Genomic DNA, 20,443 nt, shown 5'->3' with positions numbered 1-20,443 from the left:
GTAGGTGTGTGTGTTTGCGAGGAAGTGTGTTTGAGTGTTTTTGTGTGCGAGAGTGTGTGTGTGTGTGTGTGTGTGTACGTATGAGTGTGTATCTTGTTCATGGTAACTGAGGTGGGAAAAGCTGCCTACCGTGGTGATACCATTCCCCGAGCAGCAGATTTGCACATATGAGAAAGGGAGCTCAGCACTGGTGTGAATACATGAACTCATTGCTTTCAGATGTCGATGTAACGTCACCAGCTGTTTCCAGTTCCCGCCGCCTTGATTTTCCCCAATAACTGGAAACTGGTAACTGGAACTGTCAGCTAAAGAAACACTTTCTCCCTTAAGTTGCTTTTGCCAGAATGTTCTACCCCAGCATGAGGAAAGGAAAGCAAGACAAGAGTTAAGCCGAGTGTATTGCATTTGCAGACAAACACTCAGCAAACACTTAGCACACACAAACACTCCGAGTAGAGACTGTGAATGTCAGGCTTGCTGGGGATGAAGATGCAATTGACATGGACATGAAAGTGAGCCCAGGTGTATTCAAGAACCTTGTGTTGTCCGTGTAAAGGTATGTGCATGCCTGGTACACTGTCTGTGTATCACCAAGGCTAGTCAGTTGACGCTTCGTAGTGCCTGGAGGGCAGATGTGGCTGGGCTCACATGTGGGCACTGGCATGAGGTCCATGGGTCCTACACTCAATCACCAAGCATACCAATGCTGCTGGGCCGGAGCAGCAGAATGAGGTAGAAGAAGGCAGGCTCACTGCTTGGCTTTGGTGCACATTTTCAGTGGAGCATAGGACCCATCCCATAATCCCCAAGAACAGGACACAATCAGATGTTAAGGGTGACAAAGTAGCAGACATTTGAAACATGCATATGCCTGTTTCACAAGCTGCTAGGCATGGGGCATACTTACCTGTGTCCACATGATTGAGTACATCTACATATGTACATGTATATATAACACAGGTACACACACACACACACACACACGCACCTCTGGAAAGCACAAGGAATGAAATCCTTTGGTGGTGTAGATGTCATTAAGGAAGGCTAAAGAATCTGGAAGTTCACAGTTTGCACGTTAAATTCCCTCTGAAAACATCGGGATATCCTACAGCCAGACCACTTACACTCTACCAATCGCTCTCTAACCCGTGCCAACCTCCCTGTCCATCAGAGGTGTAACAGAAGCCCATGGGCACCAAGGAGCCCTGTGGTAGCATTGTTTTGTTGTGACTCCCCAGGAATGGTGCGCAGGGCCCACACTCACCCTGCATCTTTTCCAGCTTGCCCATGTACAGGTTAAAGAGAGAGTAGATGCGCTCTGTCTCACGGTCCCCATCAATGTCCAGCTGGATGTTTGCTGGGAGCCCACTGTCCAAACACAGTAAGTACAAAGTGGTGAGTGCATTTTCTTGAACAGTGCTTCTGTGTGTGTGAGAGAGAGACAGAGACAGAGAAACAGAGAGGCAGAGAGAGAGAGAAGACAGAGACACACTGAGAGAGAGAGACAGAAACAGACACAGAGAGAAAGCGAGAAAGAGAGAGACAGAGACAGACACACACACACAGAGATGGGGGGACTTTGAACATGGTAGTATATGAGAAAGGGTGTTGAGGCACATAGGGTGAGAATGACCCAGAACAGACTCACACACCAGTTTGTGAATCCCCCTCATCCTTGAAGGCTGCCGGGCTCTGGCTCCTGTCCCGGACTAAAGATGGAGGAAACCCTTGATTCCCTCCCAGGAGAATTCTGGGAATACAGGACCACACACACACTTGAGAACCTGACAAGGAGCTGCCTGAGCATCAGGCTTTGCACTAATGAAGCTGGATACAATGACTCCAAGGCTCTGGGAGGGTTAAATGGAAGCCTGAAGGGTGAGTGACCCTGAGCAGTCCTTCATTTCAGGACTTGTCACCTGAGGCTCTTGCTGCTTCTTTTATGTGCACAAGCTACACACGAGTCAAACAAGAGGCACTACCAATCTTCATGGCATAGGCCACCCCCAGGATTGGCAGAGCCCTGACAATTGCAGGAGGCCCGGCTGGCCACAGGGCCCAGAAGGCAACATCCTGCCTCAGTTTCTAAGAAGGTGATATATGTAGTGAACCAAGTAGAGAAATCAGGGAGAGGCATCTGTGAACAAGGATGTTCTTGGGATGCACAAGCCATTAATGTTCTTCACAGAAGAGACAGAGAACCCAGGACAGGGTGCTCTGTCTTCACACCCTCCACACAAGCCTACCACTCCTGAAGACGTCTCTGCCCTAGGCAGGAGACAGAGAGAAACCACAAAGGCTTGCATCTCCAATCAACCTATGTAGAGTGTTTCGGGGACCACGCCAAGGGCTCCCCCAAGAACAGCTCTGTCCATTTGTTTCTGAGCGGGTATTTGTTGCATTTTAGTCACAATTCAGTGCCTTAGCTGACGGCCTTACGTGGCGCAAAGGCCAACAGCTGGGCCTGGTTGACAGGGCTGTAGAGCCGTTTACCTACCCAGTGCAGGGAGTACAGCCAGCCGCTGAGTCTGAGGAGGCCCTGCAGCAGAGCCAGTGGCCATTCAGGTAGGCAGACGGGTGGTACACGGTGAGGCGCTTCTGGTTGCACTGACTCACTTTGGTGAGGATGTCAATCCAGTCCTTGGCCTCCACACAGTTGTTGGCCTGGATATACAGTGCACGCTCCGGCTGGATGACCTGGAACATCTGAGCGCATGATGGGATCGGGGCTGTTAGTCCAGCAGGTGCCAGGCCATATGCCTAGCTTCTGGTAGGTTCTACCACTGGGCCAGGCAGAGAAGGAGTGTCCAGGTGGCAGAGTCCCCAGGCCTGGATTTGCAGGGGAGCGGGGGAGGGCACATCTCCAACAGAGAAGGTGGGCGAGGGGGAGGAGAGCCAGCCTGTCACTCACATTTTTCATTCGGAAGGACTCCTCCTCTAGCCTCTCCACGGCCAAGATGTTCTCGATCGGGATGTTGCAGAGTGGCTGGTCACCTACAAAGAAGGGGTGGGGGTTGTGCTCAGCCTCACAGCACCTTGAATCACCGCTCTGGGGCTCTGCATCCTTCAGAGGAAAAGGAGCAAGAAAGACACAAAAAGGGGTGCCGGGGCAGCGATGCTACAGACAGTTGAGGAAATAAAAGTGGGGGGACGGAGGGTCTGCCGCACCAAGGTCAGCTCTGTACCCTCTGGTTCTATGGGGAGCAGATTCCCCAAAATAGAGTCACTTGCCCTCAAGGGGTCACGTGCCCGAGGCTGAGACTTCTCAGATCTGCCCTGACCCCCTGCTCCCAGGCTGCTGCGGGAGTCAGCCTGCACCGCTGGCTGGGGGAGGGCCCCCGCCCTGCTGGGCCCCGAATGAGGGATGGTAGAAACTCATTACCTTTGCTTTTCTGGTAGGTGAACTCGTGGTTCGTCAGGCGAAACCACCTCTTTTTAAAATTCTTCATTCCAAATCGTTTCCTTCCTTGGGCCCGCTTAATCATGAAGCTGTCACAAAGAGTACATGGCACTCAGCCAATGTTCTCAGGTCAGGGCCCGAGCACATAATCACAATAATTCCAGGGACATAATCATAATAATTCTACATCCACACGAGCCACAGGTGGGCCGTGGTGCTGAAACCCTGCCGTCTTCTTTGTGCTGAGTCGAAGGGAACACACTCGTGGTTTTTAAAAGCAGTTTTGTCTTTTTACTTGTGCTTTCTTAGAAAGAACAATTTTCCTTGACCTGTAAACACATGGGGCTTGTGTGAACTTTAGAAAGTAGGGGCAGCTGTGTGCGGCTCTGGCTTGACCATACAGAGGGGCAGCTGTGTGCGGCTCTTGATGGCTCTGTGGAGAAGAACCTGTGGGTTCCTCGAACAGGATTCATACAGGATTCTTGCTCAGTTCTTGACCCAAGTACTGCGTGCATCAGTGACTCTCTCTAACTGCCGCCAGTATTTCCTCATGAGGCGGTGGAGGCAGAACTTGCCTAAGTGTGCAATGCCGCCCCACAGTTCTCTGCACGTTGGCAGGTAATGGACTGAGGAATGCCATGGCAGAGGTGGAAGTGGAGCCCTTTAATTATGGTGTGGCACAGTTACCACCGGAAATGGATTAGATGATTAGGTAGCACGTGGTAGGAAGCGACAGGCCAGTCTCCAGGATGACGCTAACTTCATGTGGTCTGAGGACATGGCCCTGAAGAGGAACAGGTAGTGCTTCCACAGGGGGTAAAAACTCGAGGCTGCAGCATAAGAAAGCGAGGGGAATTCTAGTAGTGTGTTGGCAGAGCTGGAGAGGGCGCGCCTACCACACTGCAATGGCCAGTTACTCTGCGTTGTTACCATCGGCACAGGGTTTGCAAGCCCTGAACAACACTGGCTACGTTAAGGTTATGAGACAAACCTGATGCTTTGGGGGCTGTGAATTAAATGTGTGTCACATGTCATGTATGTAGTCAACACTATCTTAACACCTGGTTAAGGTAGGAGGTGATTTAAAGAAAGACGGCAGCTATTGTTAGGGCAGCCTGACGGTAACCTACAGACGGTTCAAGCTTGAGCCAAAGGGACACAAAGGGGACTGGGATTCAGGGCAGGGCTCATGGGAAGTAGGCATGTCTGTCAAAGTCCAGGCAAACAAGAGCAGGACGAATTCCCAGGACCCTCAGGCAGGGCAGTGTGGGATGGAAGGGATGGGGGCGGAGGAGGTGGCCAATCATGTAACAGTCTCCCCAACCAGACCTAATTCCTTACCCTTCTTTAAGCAGGATGGGCTGCTCTATGCTCTTAGGGTCCCTTCTCCCCGAGGATGAGATCAAGTCCAGGAACTGAAGCGGGAGGAGAGAAGACATCAGGAGGGGAAGCTTGTGGACAGTGTCTGTCCTGCCAGAACCCTATCTGGGGCGCTGGCAGATGGCCTCTGAACCCATGGGGAAGGTTTGGGGATGTGAGTCCTAAGAGAATGAAGGGTCTGCCCTTGTCTTCAGTGTATTAGCCCGGTCCACCCCAGCAGCCGACCTTGGCGGGGCTGTCTTCAGGAGCCAGGTGGGTGCTAGTGAAGCCACCTGGGTGTCACAAGGTCAGGCTCTAGCTGTCCACCCTGAGGTCCAGATGGGAGGGGTATTAATCCATCCGGAGCCCCACTAGCTCTGCCTGGCTGAGGTGGCTCTTCCCCCTGGTCCCAGCTCTGGTGTGTGACTGCTCCATTCTTTCTTTGGATCCCTTCCATCAGTGCCATCAGAAGGTTACCCTGAGCTGCAATCCCTTCTTCCCTTTCACTGCCCGGGACTTTTGTGATTTCTAAGCTAGAAGTCATGTACACCACTTCTGAATGGTAGAGCAAAATCAAAGCCCAGGGCTCTGAAGTGTCTCTCTCCACATGTCAGGATTCAGAGTTCAGGACTCAGGCGGCACACACAGGGGTTAACAGGGGAAACGTAAGACCTGCGCCGACCAGTTCTGGTCAACTTGACACAAACCTAGCCACATCTGGGAAGCGGGATCCCTGATGGAGAGATCGTTTCCATCGATTCACCAGTGGGCTTGTCTATAGGGCACTTTCCTGATTAATGACTGATGTGGGAGGGCCCAGCCCACAGTAGTCAATGCCACCCATGGGCAGGTGGTCTTGGATGGCATAAGAAGCAAACTGAGCAAGCCTTGAGCCAGTCAGTGGAATTCCCCTACGCTCTCTGCTTCAGTTCCTGCCTCCAGGTTCCTGCTAGAGTTCTTGGCCTCGGTGATGGACTGTGGCGCAGAAGTGTAAGCCAAATAAACCCTTCACCATGCCCTCACCCACCAAGTTGGTGTGGTTAATGTTATATCACAGCAAAAGAAAGCAACTTAACAGAAGGCCTTTGGCACAGAAAACCGAGGGTGAGCCTTCATAAAGGGGGAGCCAAAGGTGAATTTTAAGGCAGGCAGGCTAGCCTCAGGGTTTTTTTTTAAATTTATTTTTATGTACATTTGCTGTTTGGCATATATATGTCTGTGTGAGAGGGTTGGATCCACTGGAATTTGAGTTACACCGCAGACAGTTGTGAGCTGCCACGTGGGTGCTGGGAACTGAACCAGGGTCCTCTGGAAGCGCAGCCAATGCTCTTAACCGGCTCTTAACTGTTGAGCCATCTCTCCAGCCCCGTCCAGCCTCCGTTTAAGAGGTGAGGTCGATCCTGGGAATGGCTGAGGATGTGGGGGATTGTGCCCTGGAGGGTGAGACACTTACATTTTTCACAGCATCTGCGTACTTCTGCTCATTGAAGAATTCATAGAACGTCGCCATGTACGACTCCTTAAAACTGGCCTAAAATGAAACAGGTCACCTGCTGACAGCCACCAGCGGTCAAGAGCCACCAGTGCTCATGGCCCAGATCTGAAAGCTACAACACTCAGTGATAAGCCTAGGGAGCAACAGGTGCGGCTATTCCAGGCCACACAGTCAAAGCATGCAGCTCTGCCTAGAGGCTTCAGCATCAAGCTTGGGGGACTAAAACATGAGCCGCAGAGGTTGCTAGGGAGTCTGTGCTGAAGCCTCTAGTGCAAAGTACCTCTAGATACTCTTATCAACACCTGGGGCCTGGGGTTATGGGCTGCAAAGCAGCTACAGATGGAGTCACTGCAGCCTGGGGCTATCGTCATGGATCAAAGCTAAGTTCAGTCTGGAAGAACGGGAGTCCTGACCAAGGGGGTAAGAGGGGCTCAGCCTCTGCTGTCCAGGATGCAGAGGCAGTGCATGGATGAATGGAGCTGAGCCTCCCTGGGTTTCCTCCTAAAGCACCAACATCCCAGCACGGCCAAGGTCAAGACCACACGTTTGGCCCACTATGGCTAAGGGCCCTGGGGCAAAGGAGAGAAAGCTCAGTCACCTTGGGGCTACCCTGCTCACTATGGCCGGTGAACCTCCCCACAAAGGCTGGTAAGGGCAGACACAGGAGGAAGTGCTGGAATGTTTGGAGCTGGGAGAAGGAGAAACTGGCTTTAATTCTCTTCACTGTCCTCTTAACTGTGACAAACATACCGTCCCCTATATGCAAATCATTTCAATTGCAGCTTCTTTAGAGGAAAAAAAAAACAACCCCAACAACCCAGCATTTATAAAGAGACAAAATTATGAGAGTGGACTTACAGACTTGGACTTGGACAAGCTGCCAAGAGTCTGGATCGTTTTTGAGATAAGTGTCAGGGTTCTGGAAGTCTGTGGATCCTGAATAGGCAAGACAAGAGAAATGTGGGCTTCGTTAGTTCTGGAAGAGCAGCTGTCAATCCCAGAATAAGATAAAGCCGATGACACTGTCGAAAACTATGCCAGCACGGGAGTATGTGCCTGGGGCTGGACCTTGACACAGGTCAGCAACCTGTTTTATCAAGACACCAGGTCCCTGGCATTGCTAGCAGAGAAGAGCCGCGTGGCTGAGGACTCTGCCTGCTATGCAAAGGCCCCTCTGGAAATGAAAGCAATCCTGCAGGTTGTTGCAGCCTTAGCTGAGGTTCCTTAAGCCTTGCTAGGGATGCCTGCAGCTTTGACATGGTGTAGAGGGTTTAACTTAAAGCAAGGGAGGCTCCAAAGCTCCAACAGGCCACACTGTAACCTGCTGTGACCTGCTGGGGGCTGCTCTCCTAGACCTTGCCTCTGCCAGGCACACATCTGTCACTCCAGTAGAAGGCTATGCCCCTCTCCCCAGACAGGGCTTGACTAGCATGTGCACCATGATGAAGAAATGTGTGTATATTGTAGACGGTAGGAAGAACACGAATAGAGACTATCAGGTAAGACCCTGGTCAGACCATGAATTATTATTTACAACAGTATTGAATGGGGGCTGGAGACAGTTCAGTTGGTGAAGTGTTGTCATAGGAGCATGAGTTTGGTCCCCAGTACCCACACGAGAGGTGGAACCGGGTAGCATGTACTTGTAACCCAAGCACAGAAGAGGTGGAGGGAGGCAGCTTCCTGGAGCTCAGTGGCCAGTTAGTCCAGCCTAGTTGGCAAGCTCCAGGTCCCAATGAGAGACCCTGCCTCAAAAAATAAGATGGCTTGTGCCTGAAGAGAGATATCCAAGTCTGACCTATGCACCCCTTCACCAACAAACACCCACATATGCACAAATACAAAACATGATAAAATAGTACTGATTCTCTCAACAGAGTGAGGAAAGCTGCCCCCTCCTCCACCGCCTTCCACTTGCAGAAGCCTAGCTGGTTAAGGAGAACCAGCTGGCTAAGGAGAGTGTGCCATTTAAGGGGGACTGGCTAGCTGAGGTGGACGGCCAAGCTGAGAAGGGCTGGCTATCTGGCTCACAGGACAACTCACTTACCGTGTGGTGGGGTGTCAGCTGGAAAAGGTTCGGGGACAGGATGGCAGGAGCAAAGAACCGCAGGAAGATGAAGCTGCTCACGGCAGTGTACCTCACATCCAGGTCATCTGAGGCAGACAGGGGACAGTTTCAGTCTGGGACAGAAGCATGACATACAGCTTCCGCTCTTGCTCGGCAATTCTCTAGGGCCTCGTAGACAAGCCAGGCTCAGCTCAGGACTCTATTTCTGTCTCTCCGCCTGTTTAAGCATTCTCTCTATCTTCTGCTCTTTCTTCAGTCTATACGTGTTTCTGTCACTCCTTTGCCTGTCTCTATAGCACTGTAGGCGTGTTTCTACATATCTCTTCCTGTCTCTATCTCTGCCTCTACCTCTGCCCATTTCTCTGTCTCACTGTTTCTCTCATTATGTCACAAGAGGACACAGTCTGGCAGCTGAGCGTCAGGGGTGTACCGTCCCTCACCAAGGCCTCCTGAGGACTCACTGTTGGGTGGCCCTACTCCCGTAGGGGTGAGATGATAACTTTTTATTTTGTTGTTGGAAACTCCCTCCCTAGCCTTATGAGGCTGACAGTCCCAGAGCTTTGGGAATGGAGCAGCCTGGGGTCTGCAGGATACATGCCAATTCATGTTCCCCAGAGGCTGGCCCTGGGAGCAAGGTGGCCCCAGCCTGGGTGGAAGAGTAATGGGGGCTCACATGGCTTGTGGGATGATCTGCTTGGAATGGTAGGTGTGGGGCCTGGAAGAGTGTGGGGCAGGGCTTGGGACAGGAAAGGAAAGCACTGGGGTATGGGCAGCCTGAGAGGTCTAGTCTGCACAGGACAAGTATTGGGTACAAGGCCTATAGGGTCCAAGAAGTCTGGGGAGTATCATGGTGTGAAGGGAGGCTACCATGAGATGAAGTTTTTTTTGGTGGGGGGAGAGTGAGGCATACAGTTTAGGGAGGGCTATGGGGAGGTACCTTTGCTTCTCCATGAGCCAGTGGGGAGTAAGAAACAGGTCTGCAGAATTGAGTCACCAGGAAACCTTTCCCTAGATCCCCTGACACTTGGGGTTCTTCGTGAGGAAAAGGCACCCAAGGGGCTGGTCTTCTTGGCAAGGCAGTAATTCAGCATCATGACCCCATGAAAACAGGCAAAGGCATTTCCAGGAGGATATGTTCACACTATAGGATCCAGGTCCCTTCCCAGAAACTGGGGAATTGTGAGCCAAGGTGTCTGGTGCGGCTGAGTGCTCGTCCCCAGCTCAGGTCGTGTGGCTCACCTTGGAATCGCTTGGCAGCCGCCTCCCGCAGGGAAAAGAAGATGTCACACATGACGGTGGGACAGCTCACGCCAGACTTAGTGATGACCGTGAAGATGCGATCCACATACTGCCTCAGGCTCTCCTACAAGGGTTGGGCAATCAGACCCAGCGTCTCCCTGAGGCCAAGACAGCACCAGAGCCATGCCCAGGAATGGGGGAGCCCAGACTGATATTTACAAACACCCTTGCCGTGAAGATCAGTATCGAGTGACCCCAGTAATCCACCCCTGGTTACTGAGTGTAGACTGAACTTCACTAGGATCCAAGGAACTTGCACTTCTGATTAGAAGTCTGAGCCTAAAGAAGCCTGCTTTATAAGAAGTCATAAGAAGGCGCTAACACATAGGAGCCTCTCGAGCAGCCTGGCATGCTTCACGTGGAAAGGTTTGTTTATGCTGAGTTGAGATCTGGTGGAGTTCATGGGTCAGGTCCAGGCCCTCAGAAGACATTGGGAGCTGATCAGGCCTCTAAGAGGCAGGTGAGTGGAGCAGTGGCAGGCAGGAGGTAATTGGCATCAGATGACGATAGCTCTTGTGAGCTCAAGGCTGTACTCAGGGCCAAGGGCCAGAGCAGTGGTTTGGAGCCCTGCCATCCTTGCCTTGCCTGCAATCTTCAAGCAGTGTCTATACAGCCATGAACAGAAACCCCATCAGGCTTTGGAAAGTGTCCCAGAACAAAGCAGGTACCTTACCATGTTGTTCTCAAGGTTTTCACCATCTTTCAGCTTCACGGGGTCGATTTCACAGGACTTGTGGCTCTGGCAGATCTGGAAGAATGTGAAGATGTGCTGCACAGTGTGGGAAGACGGATCTGAAAGGCTTCCTGAGGAAGCTGGCCCTCCTGGAGGCAGCTCCCACGGTGGATGCTGGACAGCTTACGGGCATGGGGTGGTATTGCAAGGCTTGAGCCTGGACTGCAGTTGCCTCAAGGACCAGCCTTGACCCCACATAGCCCCAGGTAATGCCACAGAGTCCCATGAGGTCCTGTGGGACCCCACACGGCTTCTGGGAGGAACTGGTGAAGCATGGAGGCAAGAGCAGGAAGTGTAGCCTCTATCAGAGCCAGGCAGTGGCCATTTCCCCAAGACTGCACTGCTTGGCTTACTCATGAAGAGAAACGCCTCAAAACTTCAAGAACATTTTTCCTCTCAACTGTTCCCATGATTCTGCTCATGGATAAAACCAGTTTTCTAGTTTAAATTTTCTCACATTACAAAGAACCTGCTTTTCACAACCTGCCTTCCTGGCAAGGTGTCCAGTAAGAGTCACATGAGTGGTGGAGTTAAGAGAAGGGAGTAAGCCAGCCTGAATCACAGGCAGGGACAGTCCAGGCCTCAGACAGTGCAGGTCACAGAGGTAGCCATTAGGGATTGAAGGATCCACAGCATGTGGGAAGGAGTTAGTAAGAAGAATGAGGTTTCTCTTGCTTGTCCTTCTGTCTTTAGCAGTGAGAAAATATCTATCTACCTACCTATCTGCCTGCCTACCTACCATCTATCTAGCCATCAGTCATCTATCTATAGCTATCTATGTATCCATCTATCATCTACCTATCTTTCTCTCGCTATCATATCTATAATCTATCATTTATCTACCTATCATCTAGATCGATCTATCTATCCATCCATCTATCTATCTATCTATCTATCTATCTATCTATCTATCTATCTATCTATCTATCATATCCATCATCTATATCTATCTGTCTTCTATCTATCATCTATCATATCTATCATCTATCTATCATTTTATATCTACCTATCATCTATATCTATCTGTCTGTCTTCTATCTATCTACCTACCTGTCAGTCCGTCTGTCTATCTATCTATCTATCTATCTATCTATCTATCTATCCATCCATCCATCTATCTTTTCATCTCTATCTACAGCCATACATCCATCTGAAAGCAAAAAGGATTCTGGAATATATACAAAATATCCTCTATAAATGCTAATAAAATAAGGTTCCTGTGGGTGGCTGGGTAGCTCTGCTCTCACAGAAGCCCTGATCACCATGACAAAGTGGCCAGGGCCATCTCACCTCCTCAATGGTGGGCTTCAGGGTCACATGGAGGTAGTGCATGCCTGCCAGCTTCATCGTCTCATCTATGCACTTAGATGTCAGTGAGTTTCCTCGGAAGATGGTGTTGGGGTCCCTGGAAAACAGCACAGGGACCATTTCTGCCTTGTCAAGGCACTAAGGGAGCAAAGCCTCCTGTGAGATCCTGGTTACTGGGTGAGGACATGAACACTGGCTGGCCTGGTGTTCTATGGGAAAAAAACCCTGTCTCACCAAGTTCCTTTGTTATTGATGGCCACTGCCTCCACCCTTCTAACAAAGGATGCTTCTGCAAGAGCAAGCCGCAGGCTGCACACACAAAGCCAGGCGGCAGCCGGCTGCTGATTACCATGCCATCTTCACTCTGCTTAATTCTTTATCAAGGGCATCTTGGAATGAGCCTTGCTGTCCCAGGAGAGTGCAGACCCCACCTTCTGACTCAGTAATGGGGCTCTCCAGGGAAACCTGGAACTCACCAGGGTAGATATAACTGGTCCTTCAGGACAGGGGGCCCAGTCTAACCCCTCCCCGCCCTTTCTGACTCTTTCCAGAAATGGTGATTTCTAAAGGGACCAATAAGGAAATCTGTCAAAGAGGGTCAGAAACCTGTTTGGCTCTTGAAGATCTAACACCCCTTTTCCCACCAATGCTGTGCACAGATAAGGTTTGGGATGGCTACTTTTGATGTCTCACCACTGGGTACCCAGGGACCCACCTACCCGTCAACGGTATTGATAGGTGGGGAGCAGCAAGGTCGAGTGGGAGGCAAAGAATGGGAATGGATCTTTGTATGGGGCTGGAAAGCATGGAGGTGGGAAGGGGGCTGGGCACGAAGGGGCTGGGGCACGAAGGGGCTGGGGCACGAGGGGGCACTTACTGGGTCCTCTTCACCTCTGCACTGGCGATGGCACTGATGAACGGCACTACCCTGCCATAGTGCAGCAGGAGCCGTACCAGGGGAATGGCTGCCTCTTGCTTATCTCTGCATACCTCACCCAGGATGTGAGCTGCTGAGGCGGAGACAGGCTGGGCAGAGGGGCAGTGTGAGCAGTGAGCACACAAGGTGGCACAACCCATACCCCCTGCAGGTTATGCCCCATCCCTAGCCAGGACCTGACGACTCCATACCACCCCGTGGTCATGTGCATAAGAGCGCAGGGGGCCACCGTGCAGAGGGCCACTCACCCCAGCTGTGGCTTCCTTTCCATCTATAAATATCCTGGGCCTCTTTGCAGAGAAACCCACACCTTATGAAAGCGTGTGTTAAAACTTCTAGAGCAGTGGTTCTCAACATTCTTCGCAAAGTTATTTTTGTTGCTACTTCATAGCTGTAATTTTGCTACTGTTATGAACTGTCATGCAAATATATGCAGAAATAGTTGATATTCGACCCCACTGAAAGGGTCATTGCGCAGGGGTCATGACCCATGGGTTGAGAACCACTGCTCTAGTGGCTTAGGCCACTCCCACCAAACCCCAAATCCAGCAGCACTGGGGCTGGACCAGGGAGCAGGTCAGGCTCCTGCAGCTACAACTGAAGAGGGTTAAGGCTCATGAGCACAGCAAAATGGGTACAAAATGGATGCCGGAAACAGGGTGGCAAAGGCTCAGTGTGCTCTGGGTAGGCACAGCCTGACGGTTGAGTGTACACAGGGCAGGTTTGTGGATCTAGACTTGGGCCTTCAGCAGTAAATGCAGCTGACACACACCTCCACGTCTGCAGACTTCAATAGCAGGTCACGCAGTGGGCTGTAGTACTCAGAGGAGAAGACATGGTCTTCTGTATAAACTACGTTCAGCCTCAGTGACCCCAGGTCGTCTGGCTTCAGGCTCTTACCACCATTGTCACGGGGCTGGAGGAAGTACCTGGGAAGGAAGGACATGGTCAGCAGGTAAGGGCAGGGTCCTCCCAGCCAGTGCTCTGCCCCTGGATAACCTCTGCTTTCACAGATGTGTCTCAAGCATAAAGACAGGGCTCCAGGGCTGTTCTCCAGGATGTCCCAGGATGTGGCCACCTTTAAGTCTCCTGTAGCAGAGCTACAGACTTATAGGCTGAGGGGAAGCTGAAACAGTGGGGTCAGAGGTGAGGAAGGGGCAAGGAAAGAGATGAACTGCTGGAACAAGATGGATATGGGAAGCCAGCAAAGGTTACTATACCAAGGATACTATACCAAGACAGTGCTTGGACAAAACGGGGACCCTCTCAACACAAGCATGCTGGTAACCAGTGTGCCACTGCAGTGTTTTCTGGGAACTTTTCTCTCTTTATTGGCCCATGTTGGCCATCCCTCTCTACCCAAATGTTCCTGGCCAGGCAGCTTGTCATCTGCCAAAGTGGAGCCCTGTGTCCCAGAACCTGGCCATGGACTTGCAGAGTTAGAAGTCAGTTTCCTGGGACAGGAGTCTACTTCAGCACCCTCAGAGTGACAGCTGGCATGGACAACAGGACATGGGATTCATTAGCCTCTTGTCTTTAAAGAACCAGCCATGGAATAAAATGAAGATGCACTCTAGGCAGAGTGTCTGGAGAAGCCAGAAATAGAGTCATGAGAAGCAGAAATCAAGCTTTATGAGTACCTGGGTGGGTTCCGAGACAGAGAAAGTCTGTCTGAAGAGCCTATGAAGACCCACACACCCTGCAAGCTGGCCCTGACCAGGGACCCATGACCACCCACAGCAAAGCCAACCACTGGACTGTGCTCACATGCACAGAAGAGACCCAAAGGCGCTCTTAGGTCTAAAATTTGCTTTTAACTGGAACCATTAGGTTCCCAGCACCGCTGGCCTTCCTTTCCGTATGGTCGCCTCTCTCCACTAGCTGTGTGGTACCTACTGTATGAACAGAAGCCTGGTCAGCCAGCTGAGTAAAGTAAGAGCGTCAAAGGTCAGGGTAGCATAGTGCCTTTTGCAGTTAGAAGCTGTTTTGCATTTCCAGCCTTGTACCTTGAAAAGCATACCTACCAAGCTTCGTATGAGCTAGAGTGTCGAAGCACCCTGAGAGGGATCCTCAGCTCCCCAAGAAACTCGTCCCCAAACTTCAGGTTGCTGGCGTTCCAGAGGTCAACTCTAAAAAAGATGAGCAAGTGCTATTCAGCTCTCACCAAGCAGGGCCACCTAGTGGGTAGAGGGTGGAGAGAGGCTGCTTTCCAGTGGAGAGTGGTGGTGGTGAGGGGGTGGGGGGTCAGGGAATAAAGGCCTCCAGTTCTTAAAATGTGCCTGTGAGGAATTTTGTCAAGAACAGGTGAGCCAGGCTACATTGTGGAGCACAGCTTTTGATTCTCGGTGCCATGGACAAGTATTGGGCAGCCAGGATACCTGTGTCTGGGAGCCAGTGGGGGTGAGTCCCAGCTGTCTGGTGGGGTCACTATCCATGGCAGAGCCAAAAAGCTGTTCCATTCTTGGCTATGACCTGGGTCCCTTCACCTAGGAGTAACCCTAGGACGCTAAGCAGGCATTAGAGGTATGTTAAGGAACCAGGGCCTTGGCTCTGCCCCAGATGTGCCTGCAGGCCCAGCACATAGAGCAGTAGAGGCTGAGCAGCTGCCCACAAGACAAAATGGCAAGCCAGGACAGATGCTCCACCATGACTATACTTGGGAGGGTTATTGGACATGTGATTGCCCTCCTCCTAAAACTTAGAAGCCCTGCCTCTGTCTCCATCAAGCACTAGACTGTGGGGTATGAGCCATGATCAAGGGGTACCCACTGGAGGGCCTGCATCTGGGTCCCAAAGAGCCACAAGCTACAACACAGACTGTAAGCATGGTGGTGTCCATTGCTTCTTGGGAGGATGGGCCACTCGGTGATGCCATTTCCCCAAGAGAATGCTCCTTGTTTCTTCCAGTTAGGGGCTGAAACACTGCACCAGAAACAGTGGGTTGTGTGGTGGTACCCGTGCTTACTAACTACTCGGCAGGCTCATGGCCATAACGCTGACAGCCTCGTGAGGCTCTACCACGCCTTGGCTAATGAGGCATCGTCACTGGAGAGGATGCTTTAGAAGACTGGGCTGGTCCTCTGTCATGCTTGCTGGTCCTACAGAGCATACCTGTGTGACGGGGTGGGGCGGGGCCCACTGAGAACATATGAACGTTCGAAGCAGGAGGGCTGCTGCTGTCTCCCACCCCAAGGTTGAAGGCCCCTGCTGTCAAGCTTCATCACATGGTGACCAGCATGTTTCCTACACAACTTAGATGGATTTAGACTCCAGGGGGTAGGGAGGGGGGAGAAGACTGTGGTTCACATTGACCTTTACAGAAGACTTGGTTTCTATAGCAACAGAGCAGGAAGACCCATACAGGACCCACACAGTACCCCCTCCCCTCCCCAAATCGGTAACATCAGAGGAGACAGGCTCTGCAGGGGAAGTCAAAGCTCGGGGATTTGTTTTCTGCTCAGAAAACAGCCTGGAGGCAGAGGTCTTGCTGGGTGCCATCAGGCTTTCCCCCAGGGCAGAGCCAATGAGAAAGCTCTGTAGCTCTGTTTTCTTCCCTGTATTTTCTAAAACAGATCCTAAACCTTTGAGGGTGAGACCCCCAAACAGCTGTGGCTGTGATGTGCCAGGGCCACCTCAATAGTTCGGGGGATGGAACCCGTTTACGTAATTAACCCTTGCCTCTTAAATGCTATCACCCTGTGTGAGTGACCCACCGAATTTCGAGTTTGTCTACGTCTTCCTCCTCAAAGTCAAAGTGGGACTTCTTGCTGTAGCTGCAGGGTCTGGTGACCTGGAGTCAGATGGGGAAAAGTAGTGTCAGATGGCTCTGCCAGGCAGCTGGGAACATACCACTTGGTATCCCACAGTGAAGGACCATGCAACTTGCCTGTGAGAATTGGGGCTGAGGGTTTCTAGACTGGGCACTTACCCTGAGGCTACACCAAGCCATGGCAGGGGCTGATTTCTCAAGAGAGGGCAGGAACATGTGCACAGAGGCAGTTTGTTCCATCTCTAAACTGTCCATCGAGTTCATGACCTTGCAGGCCCCAAGGCTTCCGGTCCTAATGTCATGAGGCAGGAGGCCAGACTACAGGGCAGTAACCTCGGCTCTTGCCATTTCCTTTTTACCCTCAAGAAGTTGTGGATAACTCCCACTACACGCACGCACGCACGCACGCACGCACGCACGTCTTTCAACAGTGAAAAGCCACAACTCTTGTGGTGTTTCTACCTCTCTTCCAACCTTGGCAAGATGCTCTGGGGAGTTTACACCCCGGGAGAGGTCAGAAAACTGAATGGATGCTCTAACACTCTTCCCTTCTGATAGTTTAGAATGGCAAGCTCCCGTAACCCAACAGGTAGGAGAAGGCTGATGATGAGGAGTGTTTGTCCACCAAGAACAAAGCAATGGGTTGAGGCCCTAGCACCGATATTAAGATGGTCTGATGTTTCATGCCTGTAACCACCGAACCCAGGCAGTGGAGGCAGGGGAATCAGAAGCTCAAAGTCCGCTCAGCTGCACAATGAGTGCAAAGCCAACCTGACATATATGAGACCCTTATCTAAAAATAATAACAGCAGTAACAATCAATGCAGGTCCTACAATTCAGCCTCAGAGTAATGGCCACAGAGTTGGCTCTGCTTTGGCCATGCTGTGTCTGATGCTGCCTTACTCAGCATCCTTTGCAAGGATTGGAGGGAGGCTTTCTGCTCTGAGCCCTAATCTTGAACTTGACACTCATGTTCCTTAACCCACGTTGTTTTGTTGTTTTGTTTTTTGTTTTTTTACTGGATGGTGAGGCAATGGTGAGCACCAAAACCACCATCCTCCCTCCTGAACACCACAGCTAGTTGTCTCACCTGCTCCTCCCAGAAACACCTATGGGACTGTCTTCCTACCTCAACCTGTCCTAACACCGCTCTCTCCCTGCTGCCTCCTTGTCTTCTCACTGAGATGTTGGTACTGCCCATGGAGACTCTCAGGGAAGCATGGCCCATCACAGCTGTGGATATCCCTCAAGTATTACCTTCCCAGGTAGGCTCCAGGCTTCCCATCACCCTCTCCCCAGCCAGCAGGACCCTAAGGTAGGTCTAGAAAGAAAGCAGTCTGGAAGCTACCTCCTCCTAAGACATGTGCCCTGTGAGGGGCTACACAGTCAGTTTTTTTTTTTCTTCCCATGCCCCCTGCCCCGGACCCAGTCTGTCCCCAGCTTAAGTCAAAGAGTGACAAGGACTCATAAGCTGGGTCTGGGTGTAGCTGCTGAGTCATAGGACAGAAGGACTGACAGCAGCAGAGTCTGGGATGGGAGGAGCAGGGACCCCACCTGCCTTTGGCAGCCTGGCACATGGCCCACAATACGGCTCTCAAGCTTCTCCAGGACACTGAGTTAATCTAATGGGCTGGAGCTCATGTCTCTAGCAAGCAAATTAGACATGCTGCAGGCATGCGTACGGAATTCTACGGAAGTGCAGGGTCTCACACAGTAGGAACAGGGCAGAAATGAGGCAGCCACTATAGTGGCTGGGGTGTCAGTAGCGTCTGTCTTCACTCCTGCCAGGCTCTAACAGCCTAGTGAAGCCACCTCAGGGGGGCCACACAAGGGTATCGACACTGCTGGCTTTGATTTTCAATTCCTACTAAACTCTCATATTTTCTGACCATAAGTTCAGGCCTACCAGGAGAGCCAGCAGCTGGAGTGAGGCCCCAGGGCTGGCCCCACCCTGTGACATCTCCGCCTGCCTGTATGGCAAGGATTTCCTAGCCACAGAATGTGTGTGTGTGGGGGGGGGGTTGCTACTCCCCACCACTCCTCCCTGCACCCTTCAGGCTGCAGACCTGCCTTTGGGCCTCCTGCTCAATTGCTCCCTACCTTTATTTTTGAGACAGGGTCCTTTTCACTGAACCAAAGCTCACTGATTTGGCTGGCTGGCTGGCTGGCTGGCCAATGAGCTTCAGGGAGCCACCTGTCTCCTTACCCTACGAACTGGAGTCACAGGTATGCACTGCCATACTTGGATTCCTATGTGGGGTCTGGGGACCTGAACTCAGGCCTCTGTGCTTGCATAGCAAATACATTACTGACAGAGGCATCCCCTATGTTCTTAAGCTTAAGGTCTAGCTATTTAACACCCACTGGTCTGAAAGTTGATCTGTAGACCAGGCTGTCCTTAAACTTGTGGTGATCTTTCTGCCTCTGCCTCTTGAGGACAGGGAGTTACAGATGTTGGACCACCATGCTGGTCTACAGCCCATCAGAACATGAGGTGATAGTGGCAGCTACATTTCTGCCTTTCCCTCCTGCTCTGTGGCAAGCTCTGAAGATGGGAACGGAGGCTTTACTTGTCCCCCGCAGCCCCCAGAACCTGTTGCTAAAGAATGAACAGGAGGCACCGAGGCCGAGAGGAGCCCCCACCCTCACCCTTCTTGACTACCCTGCTCTAGTTCTAAGAGGCCCCAGGGTGCTCTGGGCTGAATCACTTCCCCTTTTCACTCAAACCCTCACGTTTCCGGAGAAATGAACCTCACCCTGCTTGGGGAAGCTGCGGTGAACAGGCAGAAAAACAAAAGCCTCAAAACCAAACAAACAACCCAAAAGCATGTCCTGGTGATTGTGACAGCGTCAACCTGCCCCTTCCAACTTGAGCCAGCTGGTTCAGAAAGAGACATTTGGCTTTCCTCTCCTCAGAGGGAGGAAATCTCGCAGGGAACTAAACGCCCAGGATCTGAGGCTCCCTGGGCCGGGCCTGGACAGCTCCTGAGGCATAGGCAGGTGGCTCAGATTGAGACTGCTCACAGTCCTGGTGCCAAGATTCAAAGTTCTTCCCACTGGAGCACTGACCTCAAAGTAAAACACCTCATCAAATTGGGGATTGTTGGTTTTCTTCTTCACCTTTGTTTTCTTTGCTTCAGACCTGGTGAAGAAAGGAAGAGTTAGGATTACGAAAAAAAAAAAAAAAAAAAGGCTGTCAGCTCCAGATGGGTTTGAAATTGAGCTGTCAAATGCACAGTTGTTTACACCTTTATTTATCTTGCAAGTATCATCTGTCTCCACCTCCAGATGGTATGCAAAACTGGGACCTTTTCTGAGCCCAAAATACCCGGTATGGGGCTCACAAGGCTTTCTGAGAAACAAAGACACTTTACCACAATAAACCTACAAAACACATTTCACTTCCAAGTGTATCACCACTACCCCCCTGAAAAAGGTGCCAACCTCTTGGATCCAGAGCTTGACTTGGCCACTCTCCATCCCCCACAACCCACAACGGAAACCCAGGCAGGGTAGGCTGTCAGAAAGACGACTTGCCTGAAGGGTCCAGCCAACGTCACTGTGGCGTAAGGGTCACACTGCCCATTCACAATGGGGAGGCCCTGGCACTCGAAGATGCTGCAACAAAGAAGACAGTGGTCAGGGAAAGGACTTGCTGGTCATGGTGGACCAAGCTGGTGACCAGAAGTTCTATAGCTTGGCAAATTCTGGCAATAATGTGGACTAGCGTTTGCCAAGCATTGTGGAAGGAAAGCACAGAGCAGCTGGCCTTCACTGAACAACCTCTCAAGGGTATTGAGTCCTGTGGCCATCACAGTCAGAGCCTCTCCAATGAGCCCAGGTGACAGCTAAGCAGCAGGGTATCACCCCAGGACCAGCACTGCCCTCTGCTGCTCAGAGGCCTGCTCTTGTGGGGCTGCTCTTGCCTTCCCATGGTGCAAGCTCTCAGTCTGAGCGCCCTGTCTACAGGCAGGAGAGCGACAGCGATGGCCCGAGGTTGTTCACATGCTCTGACACTCACTACTTGACCATTCTGGACCGTGAGTCCCACATCTCTGCCACGCTCAGTCTTGC

General features: G+C 51.6%; 1 protein-coding gene across 3 annotated transcripts in view; it reads right to left on the bottom strand.

The window, feature by feature from the left end:
* Rasa3 (RAS p21 protein activator 3) overlaps positions 1–20,443 on the bottom strand; it is a 100,518-nt gene that overhangs the window by 7,406 nt on the left and 72,669 nt on the right. For all 3 annotated transcript variants that reach the window (XM_055608475.1, XM_055608476.1, XM_055608477.1), the window contains 17 exons: positions 19,907–19,987; positions 19,439–19,511; positions 16,313–16,389; positions 14,624–14,728; positions 13,372–13,528; positions 12,540–12,688; positions 11,645–11,759; positions 10,295–10,369; positions 9,562–9,685; positions 8,302–8,408; positions 7,113–7,190; positions 6,213–6,290; positions 4,742–4,815; positions 3,383–3,489; positions 2,912–2,994; positions 2,498–2,706; positions 1,265–1,368 (listed from right to left, as the gene is read on the bottom strand). In XM_055608475.1, coding sequence (XP_055464450.1) covers positions 1,265–1,368; positions 2,498–2,706; positions 2,912–2,994; positions 3,383–3,489; positions 4,742–4,815; positions 6,213–6,290; positions 7,113–7,190; positions 8,302–8,408; positions 9,562–9,685; positions 10,295–10,369; positions 11,645–11,759; positions 12,540–12,688; positions 13,372–13,528; positions 14,624–14,728; positions 16,313–16,389; positions 19,439–19,511; positions 19,907–19,987 — 1,796 coding nt within the window. The remainder of the gene's footprint in view (positions 1–1,264; positions 1,369–2,497; positions 2,707–2,911; positions 2,995–3,382; positions 3,490–4,741; positions 4,816–6,212; positions 6,291–7,112; positions 7,191–8,301; positions 8,409–9,561; positions 9,686–10,294; positions 10,370–11,644; positions 11,760–12,539; positions 12,689–13,371; positions 13,529–14,623; positions 14,729–16,312; positions 16,390–19,438; positions 19,512–19,906; positions 19,988–20,443) is intronic.

Source organism: Psammomys obesus, unplaced genomic scaffold, assembly GCF_907164565.1.
Source record: "Psammomys obesus unplaced genomic scaffold, mPsaObe1.curated_primary_1811, whole genome shotgun sequence".
Lineage (NCBI taxonomy): Eukaryota > Metazoa > Chordata > Mammalia > Rodentia > Muridae > Psammomys > Psammomys obesus.
The sequence above is the reverse complement of the archived record's forward strand: the minus strand, read 5'-3'. Positions and strand labels throughout refer to the sequence as shown.